We start from the raw sequence: 17,956 nt of genomic DNA, 5'->3' as shown, positions 1-17,956 counted from the left end.
TTTACCAGGAAGAAAATGTGATCCGAATGTGACCTGCTTCTGGTTTCTGGCCAAGCTGTATCCCTGTGTACACTCTGGAGGCCTGTGGTCACTGATGCTTCTCCTCCCCTTCCAGGCCTAGTATGCCTCAGTCTATTTGTCTCCAAAGGGCTGCATGGCTGCTCCCTCGTTTGTAGGTGCAATGTTTCCAGATTAAAACAGAGACACTTCTAGATAAATGAAAACATGTTTTATTTACAAGTCTATACACTGTGTACACATAAAAATATACAAAACCAAAATAGAAAATATCCAAGTGTTAAAATGTGTACAAACACTTTTAAAATGCGCTTCTTGGAAAACCTCAAGCCATTAATTAGTTTGAAGAGAACACGTTTTGTTTTAAAAATTATCATACAAAAAAATTCCCCAAGCCTTTAAAAAAGTTCACTGGTTTCCAGCAGAAAGATTCCATAAGTATTTATCTAGAGCAAAACAGGGTGGGTGTTGTAAACTTAGGTTCTAACACTACTGTTGCATTTGTTTTGTTGAAATCTATTTTCCAGAGAATCAACAAGTGTTTCTTCCCTTAATCTTGTAAAAGCCATGGGCAGTCAACACACTCTTCAAAATTCAGAGCTATATATCAGGTGTCTGACTAAACACAATACTAGGGTAATGGTTCTATGATTTGTACCTTTCAAAGTTTTGGTCACTGTTTGTTAATGTGGCCATGTAGAAGGTGTGTGTGTGTGTGTGTGTGTGTGTGTGTGTGTGTGTGTGTGTGTGTGTGTTCAGGGCAGAAGACTGGTTTATTTTTAGCAGAAGAACAAAATATTTGCTTCCTTCTCTTAAAAAGTTAGTGTTTTAATAATTAAAATTTATTGTAAAACTTTTATCATAAAGATGAATGAAAAAGATAATACAAAACCAACCATGTGTGTAGATAAGTATATATACAGTGATATAACTATCTACATGCACACTTCTATGCTAAGAATAAGAAATCTATCAGCAGCCTTAATTCTTCAAATGTCACTACCCTAGTCTTGTAGAGAATATACTGAGTTTCCTTTGTTATTGAAGGCTTCATTCACTTAACAAAACAAGAACCAGAACTTGCATTTTACTTTTATGAGCTGCTAGAGAAATGCTGCTTACTCACCAAGTGTCTAAACAAAGCCCAAGTGACAGAAATGCAGAATAATCTCACACTGGATATATCCAGCTATAAAGAGCGTGCTGAAATGCGGGCATATTTTACCTAAGCAATTCATGTCTAAACAGAGCTGCCTTGATCAGTCACATAGCCATGGAGCAGCATTCCAACTATCAGAAAGCCAGGAACTGAAATGGATAGTGTGATGAGACAGGTCTGGAGACTAGTGTACCACGTGTCCTAAGAAAATCTGGGGCAACTTAAGTCACCAGTGCACACCAAAGTCTTTTATCATAGCAAAACATATGGGAGACAATTTCACAAACAGGGCCCAATTAATCCAGAAAATATGAGTATGGTCAGCTGGCCACACGGGCTGAACTCTGCCCTAGCAGATGTACTAGCTCATAAACATGACAGAGTAAGCCAGGCCTTTTGACATCCAATTCTGAAAACACTAATGACTACTGTAGCACAGCTTTTGCTCAGATGTTACGGTTTCAATGAGAGAGGACTACCAGAGAGACCAGGTTGACTGGCTGAGGGATGAAGAGGTCAAGACACAAGCAAAGGGCCGTTTCTGAAGCAAACACCTTGAGCTCAGAGATCAAGGAGGAAAAGACACAGCAATGTGGATGTACGCAAGCCCCTAACTTGCCTATTAAAGCACATGCATGCATGGATGCCTGCGTGCAACTTTTCAGTTGATCACTACTTGTCCTTCCAGAGTCTGCCAGAGAATTAGCTCTGTGAGACGTGGTAGGCGTGGTCAGCCACATGGGCCCAGCCCTGATATTCTGAGGAATTGTCTATGGTTGAGCATCCTCATGTACATTATCTCTTGCCTCCTGTGAGCAGCTAGAGACACAAGTTAGGAAGAATCTGGAAGTGACTGAATTGTTATTCTTTGTCAACACTGGTGTCTTTGTAACAGGAACAACAACAACAAGAAACTGAGTGTTGATATTTTCTTGCAATTCAAAGGAATGTGACATTTGTCACACCTGAGGGTGGAGGAAGCCGCACCTGGTGGCTTCTGGTGACACCAGGAGGATCTAACCGGAGTCCCTTCACAGAAGAGGTCAGACAGTCCTGGAAGAGCCAGAGCCAAAGAGAACTGAGGTGGCAGGCCGGTTAGTGTTGCTATTCCACAGCTGCTATGCCTTCTCTTCAGGTTAGTGAATGTGGTGTGAAAGTATTTAATCAATGTCTGGCAAAATACTGCCACTTAGGACCCATTTAGTTAATACAAGAAGCGGCCATCACATTAGCCATCACTGTATGACATTTGCAAGAGGCTAAGCTATTTAAACTTTTAAATACAAGAGTGCCTAGCCAACAGTATATTAATATGGGCACCACATTTTCTGAATGTTTAACAGACTCTGATTCCCAAGAGTCTTTAGGGCCATAATAAATTCAAAAAATTTAATTAAATTTCCTTTATGCTCTGCAGTCTCCTTGTAACCCCTGTAAAACTGAGAGCCGCCTTTTAAAAGTACATGTGTGACAATAGAATGCTATTTAACAACCTTTGAAGTGTTTTGTGGGGCTTTTGAACTTGAATATTTACACTGACCTCAATAAGTTATTCTCTAACCAAATTCTCATGCCACCAAAGGGGATTGTCCGGGATAATAAGTATGCCTGTAAGTGAATCCCCTTCAAGACTATAAAAGGAAACTTAATGGTTGTGAGCATTTAAAATGGCAAAGCCTGGAAGATCTAGAAATATCCAAGGACTCCAGGAGTAAATACGCATCCCACGCACACCAGCACTTTCTCCTCCAGAATTACAGACATGATTAGACAATTCAACATGGGGATAAGACCAAGCTTTTGTGAGACTGCACAGCTGGACCAGGATGAGCTGAAGACGATGCTCAGCTGTGGACCTCAGAATGGGCTCTCAGCAGATGCTGTCATGACTGAAACCCCGACTCTTCTCACTTAACTGCTGCAGCCAGCCACGGGGGATGTCTGTAGCCCTGCTTCAGCTCTGCTGGGGAGAATAACCAAGCAGAAGCTAGCGGTCTCAGAAAACTATGCTTCCTTAGGAAGCAATCCTTAGAGCATTCCAGAAAAAAACTAATCATGAAACAAACAATTTTTTTTCCCTACAAAACTCTGGGAGCCACACATTTTGCAAGGGGCTTTGCACTTAATTAAGCTGCCATTGTCACTGCCAAGAAGTCTTAACTACACCACTGAGAGTTACTTTGATTTGATATTGAAACAACAGCCTGTTTAATTACAGAATTCTAAAAGGCGTCTCTTCCGCTATCTCCATTGAAAAACAAACAAAAAACCCACACAAAAGGATGTGTTGGTGACAGACGCTTAGGTTAAAAATCTGAGGACAGCTACACGCTGGGAAGAACACTTTCTCCTGCCTGTACATCTGCCACACATATATTCACCGTGTTAAAAACGATTCTGCGGCTCTACCACACTGTTAACATAAAACATGCCCATGAAAACAAAGTCAGATTCCTAGCCGTTTGTCAGTAGAACTGGGGAACATTCAGAGGACAGGAGGGTCAAGTTTATAATAGCTGAGAAAAGCCTGCAGGAATTGCATACAGCACTGACAGGCGTGCATCCCCTGCAGCTCCGAGTGGGCACTCCAAATCCACTCTTTATAGTTTGGAAGGAACAAGGGTGTCCCCTGGCTGACCTGCAGAGATGCAGCAATTGCCCTGTGTGTTACTGGCTATGTAAGAGCTACAGGGTGCCTTTGCAGGCCAGGAGCATAAAGTGGAATAGCCAGGGCAGGGACACCTGACCAGTCATGACCTTGCAGGCCTGTGTGTGTGCCAAGTGTTCCTGGCCAGGTACTGGATGCTGCAGGGAGACAAAGGAGCTGTTCTCTGCTGACAGCAGGGTTTGGCTCAGCTTCTTGGGATAGATGAATTGTATTTTTCTACGTATGGCCTGGTTCTCAGTCATAACACCCAGAGAGCACTGGGAGGCGGAGCTTCAAAGCTGTGGTTGAAAATCACGGGCCTGACAAGATATACGGAAGATATCACATCTGAGTAAGAATTCAGACATTCATCATAGAAATCCAGGCTGGCTGCTTAACGAGGAATGCATGTACAAGTGACATGCTAGCTACAGACCTCAATTTGAATATTCCTAGATGGAAACAACAGTATTATCAGTAGTATCATCCTAACTTGTGGCTGGAACCAACTGTGATAAAGAGTGTCCCTGCTGTAGAGGTTAACATGTTTAGAGGTATCATGCCCATGGGTACACATCTGTTTTCTTTCTATATATCCTGCTTTTGCTTCTTTCTTGGGTAGTTTTAAAAGTCCCATTTCTATATTCATAGCAATAGTAGTTACCCAATGGCTTAGACTAGAAAGAATTCTCATGGCCACTAAGTTACAGTTAAAGACAACACATTGCCTAAATCTATCTTCAAGTATTCTTTTGTGACTTTGAGGACAACAGTAGTACCTTATTGCACATCAGTTCCCAAGAGTTCCATTTTAAGAGTCTGTATTGTTGGGGCTGGTTACCGGGCAACGCAGGGCCCGGAAACCTGGCAGTACCACCTTGCCCTTGTGATGCAAATCTGCTTGGGTGCCCATGTTCAGGCGTTGCACCAGGAGTTTTTCATAAAGCAGCGGATGGTATGCCCCCAGGGTACATGCTGCGTCGTAGTACAGCTCGTGGTAGTGGCAAAGCTCTGTCTGCCGGACAGATGGGATGTACTCATATACATGTACCTCTCTGCACATGGACATCATGATGAGGATTCCTAACAAAGAAGGAAATGAAAATATAGTGAGTGAACAACTCCAAGAAAGGAAGGATTATTTTTTCTGGGGAGGGTACATGGAGTTGTGACCACTTACAGGGATGATTGTGGCGAAAGACACATACTTTACATTTGCAGTATTACAGCCTCTGTTATGAAGGATGGTTAATGGTGGAATGAGTATGTAAAGATATAATACTGCACATACCCATTCACTCCTTCAGCTATTACTGCAGACCTACGACTGACATACCAAAATAAAACTGAACGGAAGGGGGCCTTGTTCCAGTGTGTGATTTATAACGTCTAGGTTACTCTTTTGTGCTATAGTCAACAAGTGTATCTCCCAAAGGACTGTTATGTTCTGAAGAAACAAATGCTATAAAATGTGATTATAAATAAACTATAAACCATTCTTCAGACAGTTCTAGAATGGAATCCTAAAGTGGAACAGCTCTATACAATGGAGAGTCAGGGTGTAGATTTTAAGATTTCTGCTAACAAAATTATGTTTCCCAGTCACATGTGATGGGGTACACTATGTAGCCTGGGCTACTTTGGGTCAGGAGGATTGCCTGAGCCCAGGATTTAGAGAGAAACTTGTACTCTCAGGAGTACAGTGAGTTAGAATACAGGTCTTGTGACAACAATGACAATGTTATGAGTCTCATGAAGGCTGTCATTGTTGAAGCTGTTTTCAATTTTAAGTGTTTCCAGTAGACAACTACAAAACCTTATCATTAAGTAATGTTGCTCTTTGCATAGGCTGGTTTTTCTTTTCTTTTCTTTATTTTCTTGACATGCTATTTCTGTTACATCTAGCTTGTTCTATAGAGGACTGTCATATTTTCCAAGAAATTAACCATGCTTGATCCACAAAAATCTAGAACCAAGGCTAGAAGTATGGAGTGTTTGCCTAGCATGGGAAAAGCCTGAGTTTGTCCCCAGCACCACAAAACAAAACTAATCCCAAATCAAAGAAATTCTGTGTGAGCTCTGTTGGGGAGTAGAGTGAAGGAATCTTCTTTTGCCAAGGGGGATCTGGAAAAGCTGAAGCTGAAATGGTTTCCTGGTAGGCAAGGCATAGAGGGGACCAAAGGGGTGCTGCTCCAGTGAATACTCTGTCACTCTGAACTGAGAACCCTAGACCATGGCAGGGTACTGTGATACCAGAGACTCTAGGAAGAGCAGTTTCTCTCCAGAGGAGGTCAAAGCTTTGCATGACTCGTCAGTTCCTCTTCTTTCCTTCCCAGGTCTATTAGAGTTCTTTCTTCAACCACAGCACATGTACTAGCCGGATGCCATCCCTGCTCTGGACCATGCTCAACTAAGTGATGTTGGTAAGGCCAATGGAGATTGAGGAGTTGGCACCTACTACATGACCTTTGGGCACCTAGCCACCAGAACATGCAACCCACACCACACTAGTCTCTCCATCTGTGTGGCAGTAATGGTTCTGTGAACATTACTCTCCTTGGGTAAAATCACCAATAAGGGATTATCTTCTTTGAATCTGATGTGTCTCCTCCAGGCTCATGCCTTGAATGCCTGTTCCACTGTCTGTGGTGTTATTTTGGGGTTGGTGGAATCTGTAGCAGATGGAGGTCAGTAGGGGGCAGGTCTTTATTATAATCAGTCCCTGGTTGGGTACCTTCACAGCTTCATAGTCTGGTCACATGAACAGCAAGCAACACACCCCCATCTGTCACCACGAACTGACCTACTCCATTCCCCTCCATGATGTACAGAAACCCTGCTGAAATTGTAAGGCAGAATAAGTCCTTCCTCCATTGTTACTGCCAGGTGTTGAGATACAGTGCTACAGTAGGAACCATTACAGGCATTGGTACGATGAGCGAGAAAGCCATCCACACACAGAGGATTAAATTATTTGTTCCTTGTCAAATGGGCACCTCTCTGGTTTGTCTGATCTCAGCAGTTGACTTCTCAGCTCCAAAGTCTATGGAGCCGGGATGGAATGAGTTCTTTGGTCTAGCTGTGATTTTACCTTTGCATCACTTACTTTCAGCTACCCAAGGTCACACATGCTGTGCTGGTGTGTCTTCTCCTCAGTGATCAACAGCCAACTGGGACTTCATTTTCTAGGGTTCCATACTTATGGATTCAACAGAACATATTCAGAAAATAACAAGTCTGTGTTTAACATATACAGACCTATTTTCTTGTTATTATTGCCTACATGATACAGAGTAAGGACCATTTATATACTATTTCACTTATATTAGGAGTTATAAAAATCTTGAGATGGTTAAAATATATATAGGGAGAAATACAGATTTCATGCCAATAATATATCATTTTGTATCTAGGGCTTGAGCTCCTGTGTTTTGGTGTCCATAATAGCCTGTAAACCCCCACAGATACTGAGGGACATTCTTGTAGCTTCAAAAATTTCATTCATACAAAGGCACCTTAAGGCCCATCAGTGAGTCACCATACTATAGGTCATTAAAAAAAAAAAACCTGTTTCTATCCACCCAGTAATGCAGCTGTACCCATGAGGACAGGTATCTCTTCTCTGTATCCAAACTGTGCTGTTTATATCTTTGGTTCTTTTCTTATTTTAAAATTATGTGCATGTGTGTGTAGATTTGTGCACTTGAGTGCAAGTACTTGAAGAGGATAGAGGTATTGGATTCCCTGGAGGTGGAGTTACAGGTGGTTGTGAGCCTCCTGATGTGAGTGCTGGGAATCAAAGCTAGGTCCTCTGAAAAAAACAGTACATGTCCTTAACCACTGAGCCATCTCTTTAGCCCTATATCTCTTGTTCTTAAACTGAATAGCTTTCCAAAGTCAATGCCATGCTAAGAAGAGCATGCTGATCACACAGCTGGCCCTGGGCTTCCCAGTAAAGTAGTCGCTCCCAAACCTGACAATGAAAAAGAACTATTCAAGCAACTGATCAGGCAGTTGCTGGAACTCATCTCCATGCCCAGAACCTGGGCTTCCATTGGTTTGTGTGTGGGGCAAACTCTGAATCTTCAACAGGCATTCCTAGGCTAACTGTAGGAAATGCCCAATTAAAAGAAAATGATCTGGCTTGTCACAGACCAGAGCATCAGTATAACACAATAAGGATGGATTATTAAAGAAATGATACTGAGCCTATGTCAGACCTGTACACTAATCAAGATGGAGTGAATGACGGATGCTCCTGGCACAGTGGTCTGCTGGTCATGCTTTAAGGCTCAAGCTGGTCTAAGACACAGCTCTTTGAAGAATGGCCATGAAGGGTCTCTGATCTCTCCCAGTAGAAAAGCAAAAACCTGTGTGCTGGCAGCTAGACCAGATCTGAACAGATGCCCCACCCAAGTAGGAATGACTATAGGCACTTTTTGTAGATGTTCCTGCTGTTGTTTTAGTCAGGGAGAAGAGATCAAAGAGACTACTTTTATTAGGGTATTCTGGAGAAAACTTCACTCCTGTTGCTAGTTGGCTGCTACATTTAAATTCCTATCTCTGTTAAACGTGGAGTATATATTTTGTCCTAAGCCCAGGCTAAAAGTTATGCTTTCAATATAGTAGGCTGTATAGTTTCAGTATTTTCTTATATAAATTATTTATATCTTCAAACAACTTCAAGACTCCCAGAAATAGAAAAACTGGTCAGTTTTTCCAAAAGTGCCCAAACTAAAGGTTGATGGAGGCTATGCCAGCGCAGGGATCTGTTCTGAGTTACCTGCACAAAGCCTTCTGAATTCTGCCTATAGACAGAGACTTAATGACAATGCTTTCCCATTTCATTCTGCATTCTCATGTGAACTTGTGGCTTCCTGGAACTATGAACCTGGCCAGAGTGCCCTAAAGTTCAAGTAATAATCAATCTTTCCCACAGTGTTTATGTGGCAGCCAGCTGAAGTATGGATATCATAACTGGTGTGGAAGCACCTTCAAAGAGAAAGAAATAACTATTAGTTTACCAGGTACATGGGAAAGGTGGGCTGGGAGACTTAATGTCCTAAAGAAAGATTATTCCTTAATAATTTAATCGTTTAGAAATCATCACAATAATTATTTGGCATATACATACTTTGTCATTTTACTTTAAGGCTATTGTTATATAAATTTAGATTCTAGACTCTGCCACAAGATAAATACTGAAAATCATCATAACATGTTTAAATTTGTACACCATGTACCTAAGTTACTAGTACACAGGAATAAACAAAAACCTGAAGAATATACTTCTTTATAGTTTGCAGAAGGAACTAATGAGACATCAATGACGGGAGACTGTGACAGCTCTCCATGGCTCAGAGCATGTGTGTGGGGACAGGGCATGTGGGAATAGGGACTGTAGAGAGGGAGAGCAGGACTTAAGGGCAGAGTCATTTGAGTGCTGTTGGAGACCACTTCAATGGGTACCCAACTTTATAAGGATAGGTACTATGAAAATCACTAGGGCTTTAGAGAAATGCCTTTAAACAAGCAAAAGAACTCATACTTACATGCAAAGATGTGGCTAAGCCCATTTTTAGGATGACTTGGGAAAGTGTCTCAATATTATGCTGGGAAAAATATTTGACTTCCACTACAGAACCTCTTGGGCAATGCTGTGACGACTTGAGCTTCTACAAATAATGTCAGAGCTATAGCACTGGGCTCCCTTGTCCTCTGACTGACTTAGTAAGCTACAGTGTTGGAGTCTCACACACCTCTACAGTTGATGACTCACAAGGGAACCAATAGGATCTAGCACACATCTCCACTATATCACAGCAAAGGATGCATGTAAAAATCAGTAAAAGAGAAGCATAGGGAAAGCCAGACACAAGCTTCTGTCACCTTCTTCCAGGAAGTCACACAGGACGCTCTTCACTCCTCCAGCAGTGAGTGTGACACCTGCTGAGGACTGAAGGCATCCTCCTGAAATTCATCCCTTGAGATCCTCACTCTCAGTTTGACGGTGATGGAGTGATTAGGTAAGCATGTTGCAAAGGTTGAGTGCTCTTTGAAGGCAATGAGTGGTGACTTATGGATCTATCCCTATATCGTGTGCGTACACAGCAAGAAGGCAAGAGGGGAGCCAGCCCTCTCCAGGACTTGAACTAGCCAGAACTTGCATCCCGAGCTTCTGCCTTTGAACTATGGGGGTCCCACTTGCTGCTGCTCAGGCTACAGAGACTGCGTTATTTCTGTTAAAGTAAGCAGAGCTGATGAAGGCAGCATCACATCAGGAATGCTAACCAGGGAAGCGTGTTGGATGCTTGGCATTTAGGGGTTGGTTGGGAGTGGATCACAGCAGGTCTCTGCTTGGCATGTTCCAAAATTTCAAACTCTCAAGAAGAAAGCAGGAGTTCCACATGACCCGCACAAGCTCACAGGATCAATGAGCAGCATTCTAGGTGTAGAGGGGTAGAAACCTATTCTAAGACCAAGTTCCTAAGTAGTAGCCAAGGGCCAACCTCACAAACAGGCCCGAGAATGAGCAGCCACACCTTCCTGGACAGTTTTTGTGTACAGATAGCATAGACACTAAATTCAAATATCACTTTGTAAACATTTCCCTACAGTAGAATGACGTAGGAAATTTATATCTGGTTATGCTAAAAATGTTAATTGATCTTATTTTTAATTTCTGCTGAGAATTTCATAAATTAAAAACAATTGAAAAGAAAAAACCAAACCAAAACCCAAGTTTCCCTAGTTTAGCTAGTACTACATAATTCTGTAGCTACCAACTTTGAAAAATTACTTAAAGAATGTTTCTGTTAAATAATCTTGTTTGCTGACTACCAAATTTTAACTGCTTTTGTCACTAACAGAAGTCTTGCTCCTTTCAACTTGGAGCTGGACTTCTGAAAGACAGACAAGTACTTAAGTGTTTTTGATGTATTTCCCAAGCTAATCAAATGGGCATGTAACCAGCTCCTTAAAATCCTTAAACAAAATTCAACTCATGACTTTTTATACAGCCAAGGTTTTTTTTTTCCAGAAAACTCCTTAAGAGGGATTCATTTGAACAAACAAAGTTATCAGTATGTTCTGGGAAGTTATGACTCAAGAGGTATCCATTTGCCAAACTGTATGTTTTTGAATATTGTATATAGCAATGAAACTATCAAACCAATTAAAAAGCATCTCAATTGGTCTTAATAAAATGGCATGTTATATGACTCAGCATGATAAGCAGATGGATAATTATTTGCTTTGAAAGCTAAACCAAAGAAAGCTGACCCTTTGTTCATATTATATTAAGCTCTGAATGAACAGGGTGTTATTTATACAGCCCCACGGGTGTGCACACAAGCGTGATACGCCATGGGAGTCAGGCAGCCTCATGGGCACGAAACACCACAGGAATCAGGCAGCCTTGTGGGCATGCATACATACACGTGACACACTGTGGGAGTCAGAAAGTGCCATGGCCCATGCATAGATGTATGATGTCCTGTCGAAGTCAGGCAGCCCTGTGGCCATGCATGCAAGCATGGTACACTCTGGGTCTCAGGTAACCACTTAGTATGAGCCGAATTTGATTCAACAAAAATTATGCTGCTTTCGCCTGGCAAAAGATTTAACATTGGCAAATTCTTGGTATAAATATCTTTCCACTGAATAGCAAAATGAGCTATTGATATGAAACAGCAAACTGATAAGTAACAGTAAAAATCTAAGTCACTTTTAATAAACACTTGGTCATGTGGAGTCAATTAGGAGTTTCTGAGTAAGCCCAACAAGACAAGGAAGACACAGTATAGATGGGTGGGTGGTGGGAGGATGAAAAGACCTGGGGCACGGAAACATGCCGTGCTAATGGAAGTCCTGCAGCTGCTTTCCGACTCTTTCCATACACTTGATCATCGCATGGGACACTTAAGAGGCATACTTCTGATTGCTTCAAGAGAATAAGTGACTTTTAAAGTGAAGTTACAGAAAATGTCTGAGGTTAAAAGTTGCTGGAAATGTGAACTTACATAATAAGAGGCTAATTTAAGAGGCATCTACCATATCGAAGAATATAACACATGCAATAATAATATTTGAAAGCCAATTTTAGTTCATTTATTTTATGTCATTTGATTCATTATTTATAGAAAAATACAAAAAGTTATAGTACATTTCATACCATCACCAATAAAGACTTAATTGGCTTGTTATTTTTGCATTAATGTTCTCATTTTGAACAGTATATTGGAAAACTGGATCCTGAAATGCAATATAAAATGGAAAAAAGGAAGTTACAACTTATTTTCAAGCATGTAATTCTTGTGTATGTATTAAATAGCCTGAAATTATAGTGTATGTCTCTGTGAATTCTAGAAGTATTACTTACAATATCATCAGTAAAGGTTGCCTTTGATAAATGGATGGAGTGTTGGTGGTTTATATTATGAAAAAATTAGCAGTAGGTTATTACTGTGAATTTTAGAAGTATTACTTTCAATGCAGAGGTTGCCTTTGAAAAATGGATGGAATGTTGGTGGTTTATAAAAAAATTGGTAGTAGCACATTACAAACCAGCTCAGTGTCTAGTGTGCTAGACTCCTGGTCGTAAGTTGCCCACTAAGATCAGGGAGGTTGGCTTTTCCTGGATTGCTTGGACACTTTCTGTGTACTAGCAGTAGTGAGCCAGGCTTAATGACTCTCACTGGGTATACCCACCCTCTATCAAGTAGTTAACCTCATGTGGGCAAAAGAGAAACTAGGAATCCAAGGAGAGAATTCTCTACTCAGCTAAGCTGCAGCAGAATTAATGACCTCACTGCATCAAGCTCCAAGATGCAATCGCTGGTATCTAACTAAGGATGAAAGAGAGAAAAGGCAATAGATTAAAACACGGTCCAAAGGAATGGGTCCTTTGGGATCATATAAATGGTCCTGCTGTATCAGCTTAATTTATAGTGTTGTGTGGCTCAGCAGGTGTAAGAGTCGTGTGCTGCTTCTCTGGGGAGTCAGGACTCACACTACATCTCCAGAGCATCCTCTAGTGTAGCTTACCCTGCGAACAGATGTAGCCTCTGATTAGAAATGCAACCATGTGACTGTTGGAAATGAGTTATGTTTGCTCAGGATGGTCACCTAACCATAAGGCTGGGGACTTAAGGAAGTAGCTCAAAGAAAGTAAAATTTATGTCACATATTGAATACATTTGTAATATGTATTAGTACATGATTAGAGCAATGGCTCTTTGACATAATTGCTCCATGGTATCTGAAACAACAAAAATTCTCAGCAATAAAAAAAATAAAACAAGCAATAACTATGGTATGTAACTAACTCTATGGCCTTTTGAACATCACAGGAAATGAAAGGCTACTTTCACCTTGATTAGGCCCTTAATGGGGGGAGCAATCTATTTCCAGTTGGGAGTGTGGTATTACTTCACCTGGAGCACAACGTTAGATGAGGCACAGCAGAGTCAGAGCTAAGCATCACTACTATTGAGTAGTTATTGCACTTAGCCACATGAAAACTTCATTACAAAGAGTTTGTTTTATGTATAGAAAATTGGGGGTTAGAGCTAGTAAATTAGGGTCCTGATTTTATTCTGCTCTCTGTAGAATTCAAGGTCTTAACCACAAAGTGACTCAGAAGGAGGTAAGTATCCTGCAGGAGATACACATTATAGTAATGGGCGATCCAGGAGTTGAGAGACCTAGTCCCACCCGCTCATTCTCCCAGCAAGTGTTGAATGTGTGCTTGGGCTGTGGGAGCCCACTGGGGGCACACTTGTCACACTAAGACCTGGATGTGGTAGAGACATGAACTGGTATCAAATAAAATCAGAAGGTGGTGATAGGAAGGGTGAGGAGAATTATTTGGTGTTTTCAAAATGCTTGAACATTTAGTTAATAATGTTATTTACTTCCTTTTATAGAATCTCTAAAGTTACAGGAATCTCTAAAGTTACAGCTTTTTCTTAAAAAAAAAAAAAGCTGCCAATTACACCTGCAATTTCAACACTCAGGAGGCTGACACAGGAGAATTTCCATGTTTGAGGTCAGCCTGGACCACACGTCAAGACCTTCACCCGAACCTGTTGTCAAGCAAAACTAATGAAACCAGGAAGCACTATTTTCTTTAAGATTTGGTGAAAGTGATGGGCTTACATTTATGTGAGAACAAATAATATCTCCAAGCTTCTTTTGACTTATATACTCATGAAATGGATTTTTGAAAAAAATGTATTTTGGGTTCAGTGAGACTATTTAGTGGATAAAGGCACCTGGCATCAAACCTGATAAATTTGAGTCCCAGGACCCATATGCGGGAAGGACAAAACTAACTCATGCAAATTGTCTTTTGACTTCCACATGTGTGGTGTAGAATATGCACATGCACACGCACACACACACACACACACACACACACACACACACACACACACACAAACCTTCAGAAGTCAGGTTTTTCACTTATTTTTGAGTAATGACCATGCCTCCACGTCAAAATATATCCAGAATTATTTAGAAATGTTTTGATATCTATTTTCAGTTATTAATATGTAATTTGAGTTAATTTTTAATGTTTAAATGCAATAAATATTCACATTTTAAATAATGATTCTTCAAAATACTTTGATAGGCAGGGTTGTTAATTTGTAACATGGATTTGATGTTTAAAATGCAGAAAACATGATTTTAAAGTATTCATCCAGAATTTTAGAGGACTAACAACATTATAAACACAAAAAGTTTAGTAAGAATCTTATTAATATTAATGAATACAGTGAAAGTATAGTTTAATTCACTTAATATGAATATGTATTTACATTAATCATTATAATTCTTTACACATGTCTTCTAGTTCATTTATTATTACTATTTAGAGATTTATTCTTTTTATTTCAATGTACATGTGTTTGTCTGAGTTTACATGCATGTAGGAGCCTGTGGAGGCCACAAGGGGGCATCAGATCTCCTGGAACTGAAGTTACAGATAGTTGTGTGCTGTCATGAGGATGCTGAGAATGGAACTCAGGTCCTTTTCAAGAGTAACAGGTACCCTTAACTGCTGAGCCATCTCTCTAGCCCCATTATTATTATTTTAAAAGGACAATAATAAATCCTTAGCTTTGATAAACTCTACTTACATGAACTGCAAACCCCTGAAAGAGATAATTGCCCAACACTGAGGTGTGGAGAAGCTGTAGAGTGTTCTCTTAAGCAACTAAAGAGGCCCCCTTATCTCCAACAATACTATAATGTGCTCAGTTGTAAATGAAGCATTTTTGTTCCAAACTGATCCTACTGGAGAAGCTGATTATGAGAATGTGCATTCTAAAGCATGGAGGAAATGGCTTAAATCCCTCACTGGGATCCAGTCCCAGTGTTGACACGGCTCTGGATGCACCAGGCAGCCTGCACAGGAGCAGATCTTCTGGGCATCTCTTCCCTCTAACACTCTGCTGTCATTGAACTACCTGCACCCTGTGTGTAGACAAACCTAACAGACTCCCTTTTGTAACGGATATACATGCTATGGATCTCTGTTCTTCTGGAGGATCCTGGTTATACACATTTCCTATCATTTGTGGATCCTTTATATTTTATGGGCACATGAAACAGTGTCTATGAAAGCCAAAGAGAGACTAGGGGAAGGAAAGAGACAAGCCATGGACAAGAATTGGGGACATGAATTGAGTGCACATGAGAGGAGTGTGATCAAAACACAAGAGACTTCAAGGAAACATTATGTACAAGGAATATGTACCAATATAAACAGTCAAATATACGGTTGTTTATGTTTGACTTTTCTTTGTCCATTTGTGAGTTCAAGAAAGGAACACAAGAATACAAATGCAGTTGACAGTTAGTAGGGCCAGTATGTAAGATTTAATGCTATACCATTTCAAAAAATGAAGATGTGTATCATATTTTGTAGAACCCTGTATTATTTAGAGTAAATATAAATAAAAAAACAATTATTCTACTTGTGTTTAATCATGGCCATAATTAAGTGATAAGCAGGAGAGTGGGTTGGAATTCTGGGTCCCCTCCCGGCATCCAAGTCCATCACCTTATTGATACATCTATCTGTACAGAACCTATGGACTAGGATTTTACAATTCTCTGCAACTTTGATTCTTTCTATGAGGCTGAGAGTGGGGATCTGAATACCCCAGAACCATCATCAGTACCCTTTGAGACTAGAAGAAATTGAAATTCCAACCTCCTCCCCTTACTCAGAAATCCTCGGTTTAAAAGGCTGCTGCAGCTAGCCTCCAAGCTGGCTCTCAATGTTCCTGCCTGCCAGTCATGCCCCTGTCCACCCTCTCACAGCTAGAGTACTGACTTGTGTAATAGAAAGAATATAGCTAGTCTGATAGCCTGGTAGAAATGGGTGATTACAAGCTCCGGAGAAACTGTGAGCCAGAATAATCCAGCCCATCTGTGCCCAGATGACTGACATGCATTGGTCTGCAAGGTTATACACACTGATCATTCTTTTCAGTTGCTGAGTTTTGCTTTGCAGACATGGATTACTAACATAGGAAACTCATGTGTGATGTGAGGCATGCTAAACTCTGAGAGCCTGTGAGCAAAAACTTATTCACTCACCAAATATTGTCATTCCTTCAATATCTGGGGAACTGGACCCAGGGCCCCATGCAAATACCCAAATCCAAAGGTGTTCAAGCCACTTATAAGATGTTACAGCATTCCATATACCTTTGCACATTTTCCTGTGTGCTTTATGTATCCCTAGATGACTTACAATACCTAAAACAACATACATGTTATGTAAATAGTTGATATTGTTTGGGGAACAAAGACAAGAGAAAAGGTCGAACATATTCAGAAAAGATGTGATTTTAAAAATTATTTTCAGTTAGTGGCTATTTGAATCCGTGGGTGTGGAACCCAGATGTATGTGATCTCTCTACTTCATTTGTGCAAACTCCTCTGCATGTGTAAGACAATGCAGGATGTGTTTGTTGCATGAGCAAGCACCCATGAAACTACTCCTTATAGATGGATAGCAGTTAGTGAAGGAAGTGATTCTCTTGGCTTCACGGGGCAGAGCACCAGACAGGAATATAGTGCAAGGTGAGGAAGACCCTGCTTTGGGCTATCTCTGGATGATGACTTCCATGCTGACCAGCTCTCAGGTACAGTGATGAGTGTATACTGAAACATTCTAACCCTCATTGCCCCTCAGAAGCAGGTTTTGTTTCGGAGCTGATGTTAGGGCTTGAAGCACCTAGAGATAAGAGACACTGAGTAACCAAGTCAACACTTCAGCAGGACTTTAGAGCAGGAAAAAGGCACTTGTAGCATACTTTGGATCACAGCAACAAAACAGTCCACCTCACCGATTTCGCAGTTCTCCTGGGAGAGAGTCTGAGAGGTGGCTGACATCATTCCACATCTATTTGAGAGCATCTGATAACTGAACAGATCAACCGCATCCCATCCAGATCGAAGAAGAAGTACAAAGACTACAACAGTATGGGGATGCCCAGAGGGCACTGGGAAAGGTTACCCAGGTTGCTGCCACCGCCCATCGTGATGAGAATCTCACACCCTTCAGGAAGAGGTGAGGCTTAGAGGCAGAAAGTAAGTAAGTCTACTGAAGCAGATGCCCTCTATTGCAGCTGGATCTTCCACCACACAGCACGGAGCACCTGGTGGGAACCCAAAGTTTTCCTATCAATTTGCTGCATCACAGTTTCTTTTCATTGGCCAAACTCAGCCGTGCTCTCCGACATGGCCCTGTGACAGTGAGAAGACTCCCTATTCGTGCTGTCTAATATGGTAGCCACCAGGAGGATACCACAACTGAGCACTTGAAATCGGGCTGGTCGGCCTCAGAAGCAGATGTTATTTGCTATTTAATTAGGATTAATTGAAATTTAAATAGTCCTGTGGCTAACAGATGCTACACTGAACAAAGGCACAGCTAGGAAACAACAGTTGCAGCTGGCCAGCCATCGACCCTACTTCACCCTCTGGAAGACTTATTCCTGCATCTCATTGGAGGACGCTGAGGACCAAGGGAATAAGCAACTTAAGGTCCAATGCCTGCAAGCTGCAGCGAAGAAGGCAAGCACAAACCTAGGTATCCCCAGCCTCCTTTGTTG

General features: G+C 41.1%; 1 protein-coding gene across 5 annotated transcripts in view; it reads right to left on the bottom strand.

Annotated features, from left to right (window-relative positions):
• Window positions 1-214: 214 nt before the first annotated feature.
• The window catches only part of St6gal2 (ST6 beta-galactoside alpha-2,6-sialyltransferase 2), a 71,817-nt gene continuing 54,075 nt past the window's right edge, over window positions 215-17,956 (bottom strand). For all 5 annotated transcript variants that reach the window (XM_052744970.1, XM_052744971.1, XM_052744972.1 and 2 more), the window contains exon 6: window positions 215-4,907. In XM_052744970.1, the coding sequence (XP_052600930.1) occupies window positions 4,636-4,907 (272 nt within the window). In that variant the 3' untranslated portion in view covers window positions 215-4,635. The remainder of the gene's footprint in view (window positions 4,908-17,956) is intronic.

This window comes from Peromyscus californicus, unplaced genomic scaffold, assembly GCF_007827085.1.
Source record: "Peromyscus californicus insignis strain IS unplaced genomic scaffold, ASM782708v3 Scaffold_19__1_contigs__length_69161282, whole genome shotgun sequence".
NCBI classification, from domain to species: Eukaryota; Metazoa; Chordata; class Mammalia; order Rodentia; family Cricetidae; genus Peromyscus; species Peromyscus californicus.
Note: the sequence above shows the minus strand (reverse complement) of the source record. Positions and strands in the feature narration are given on the sequence as shown.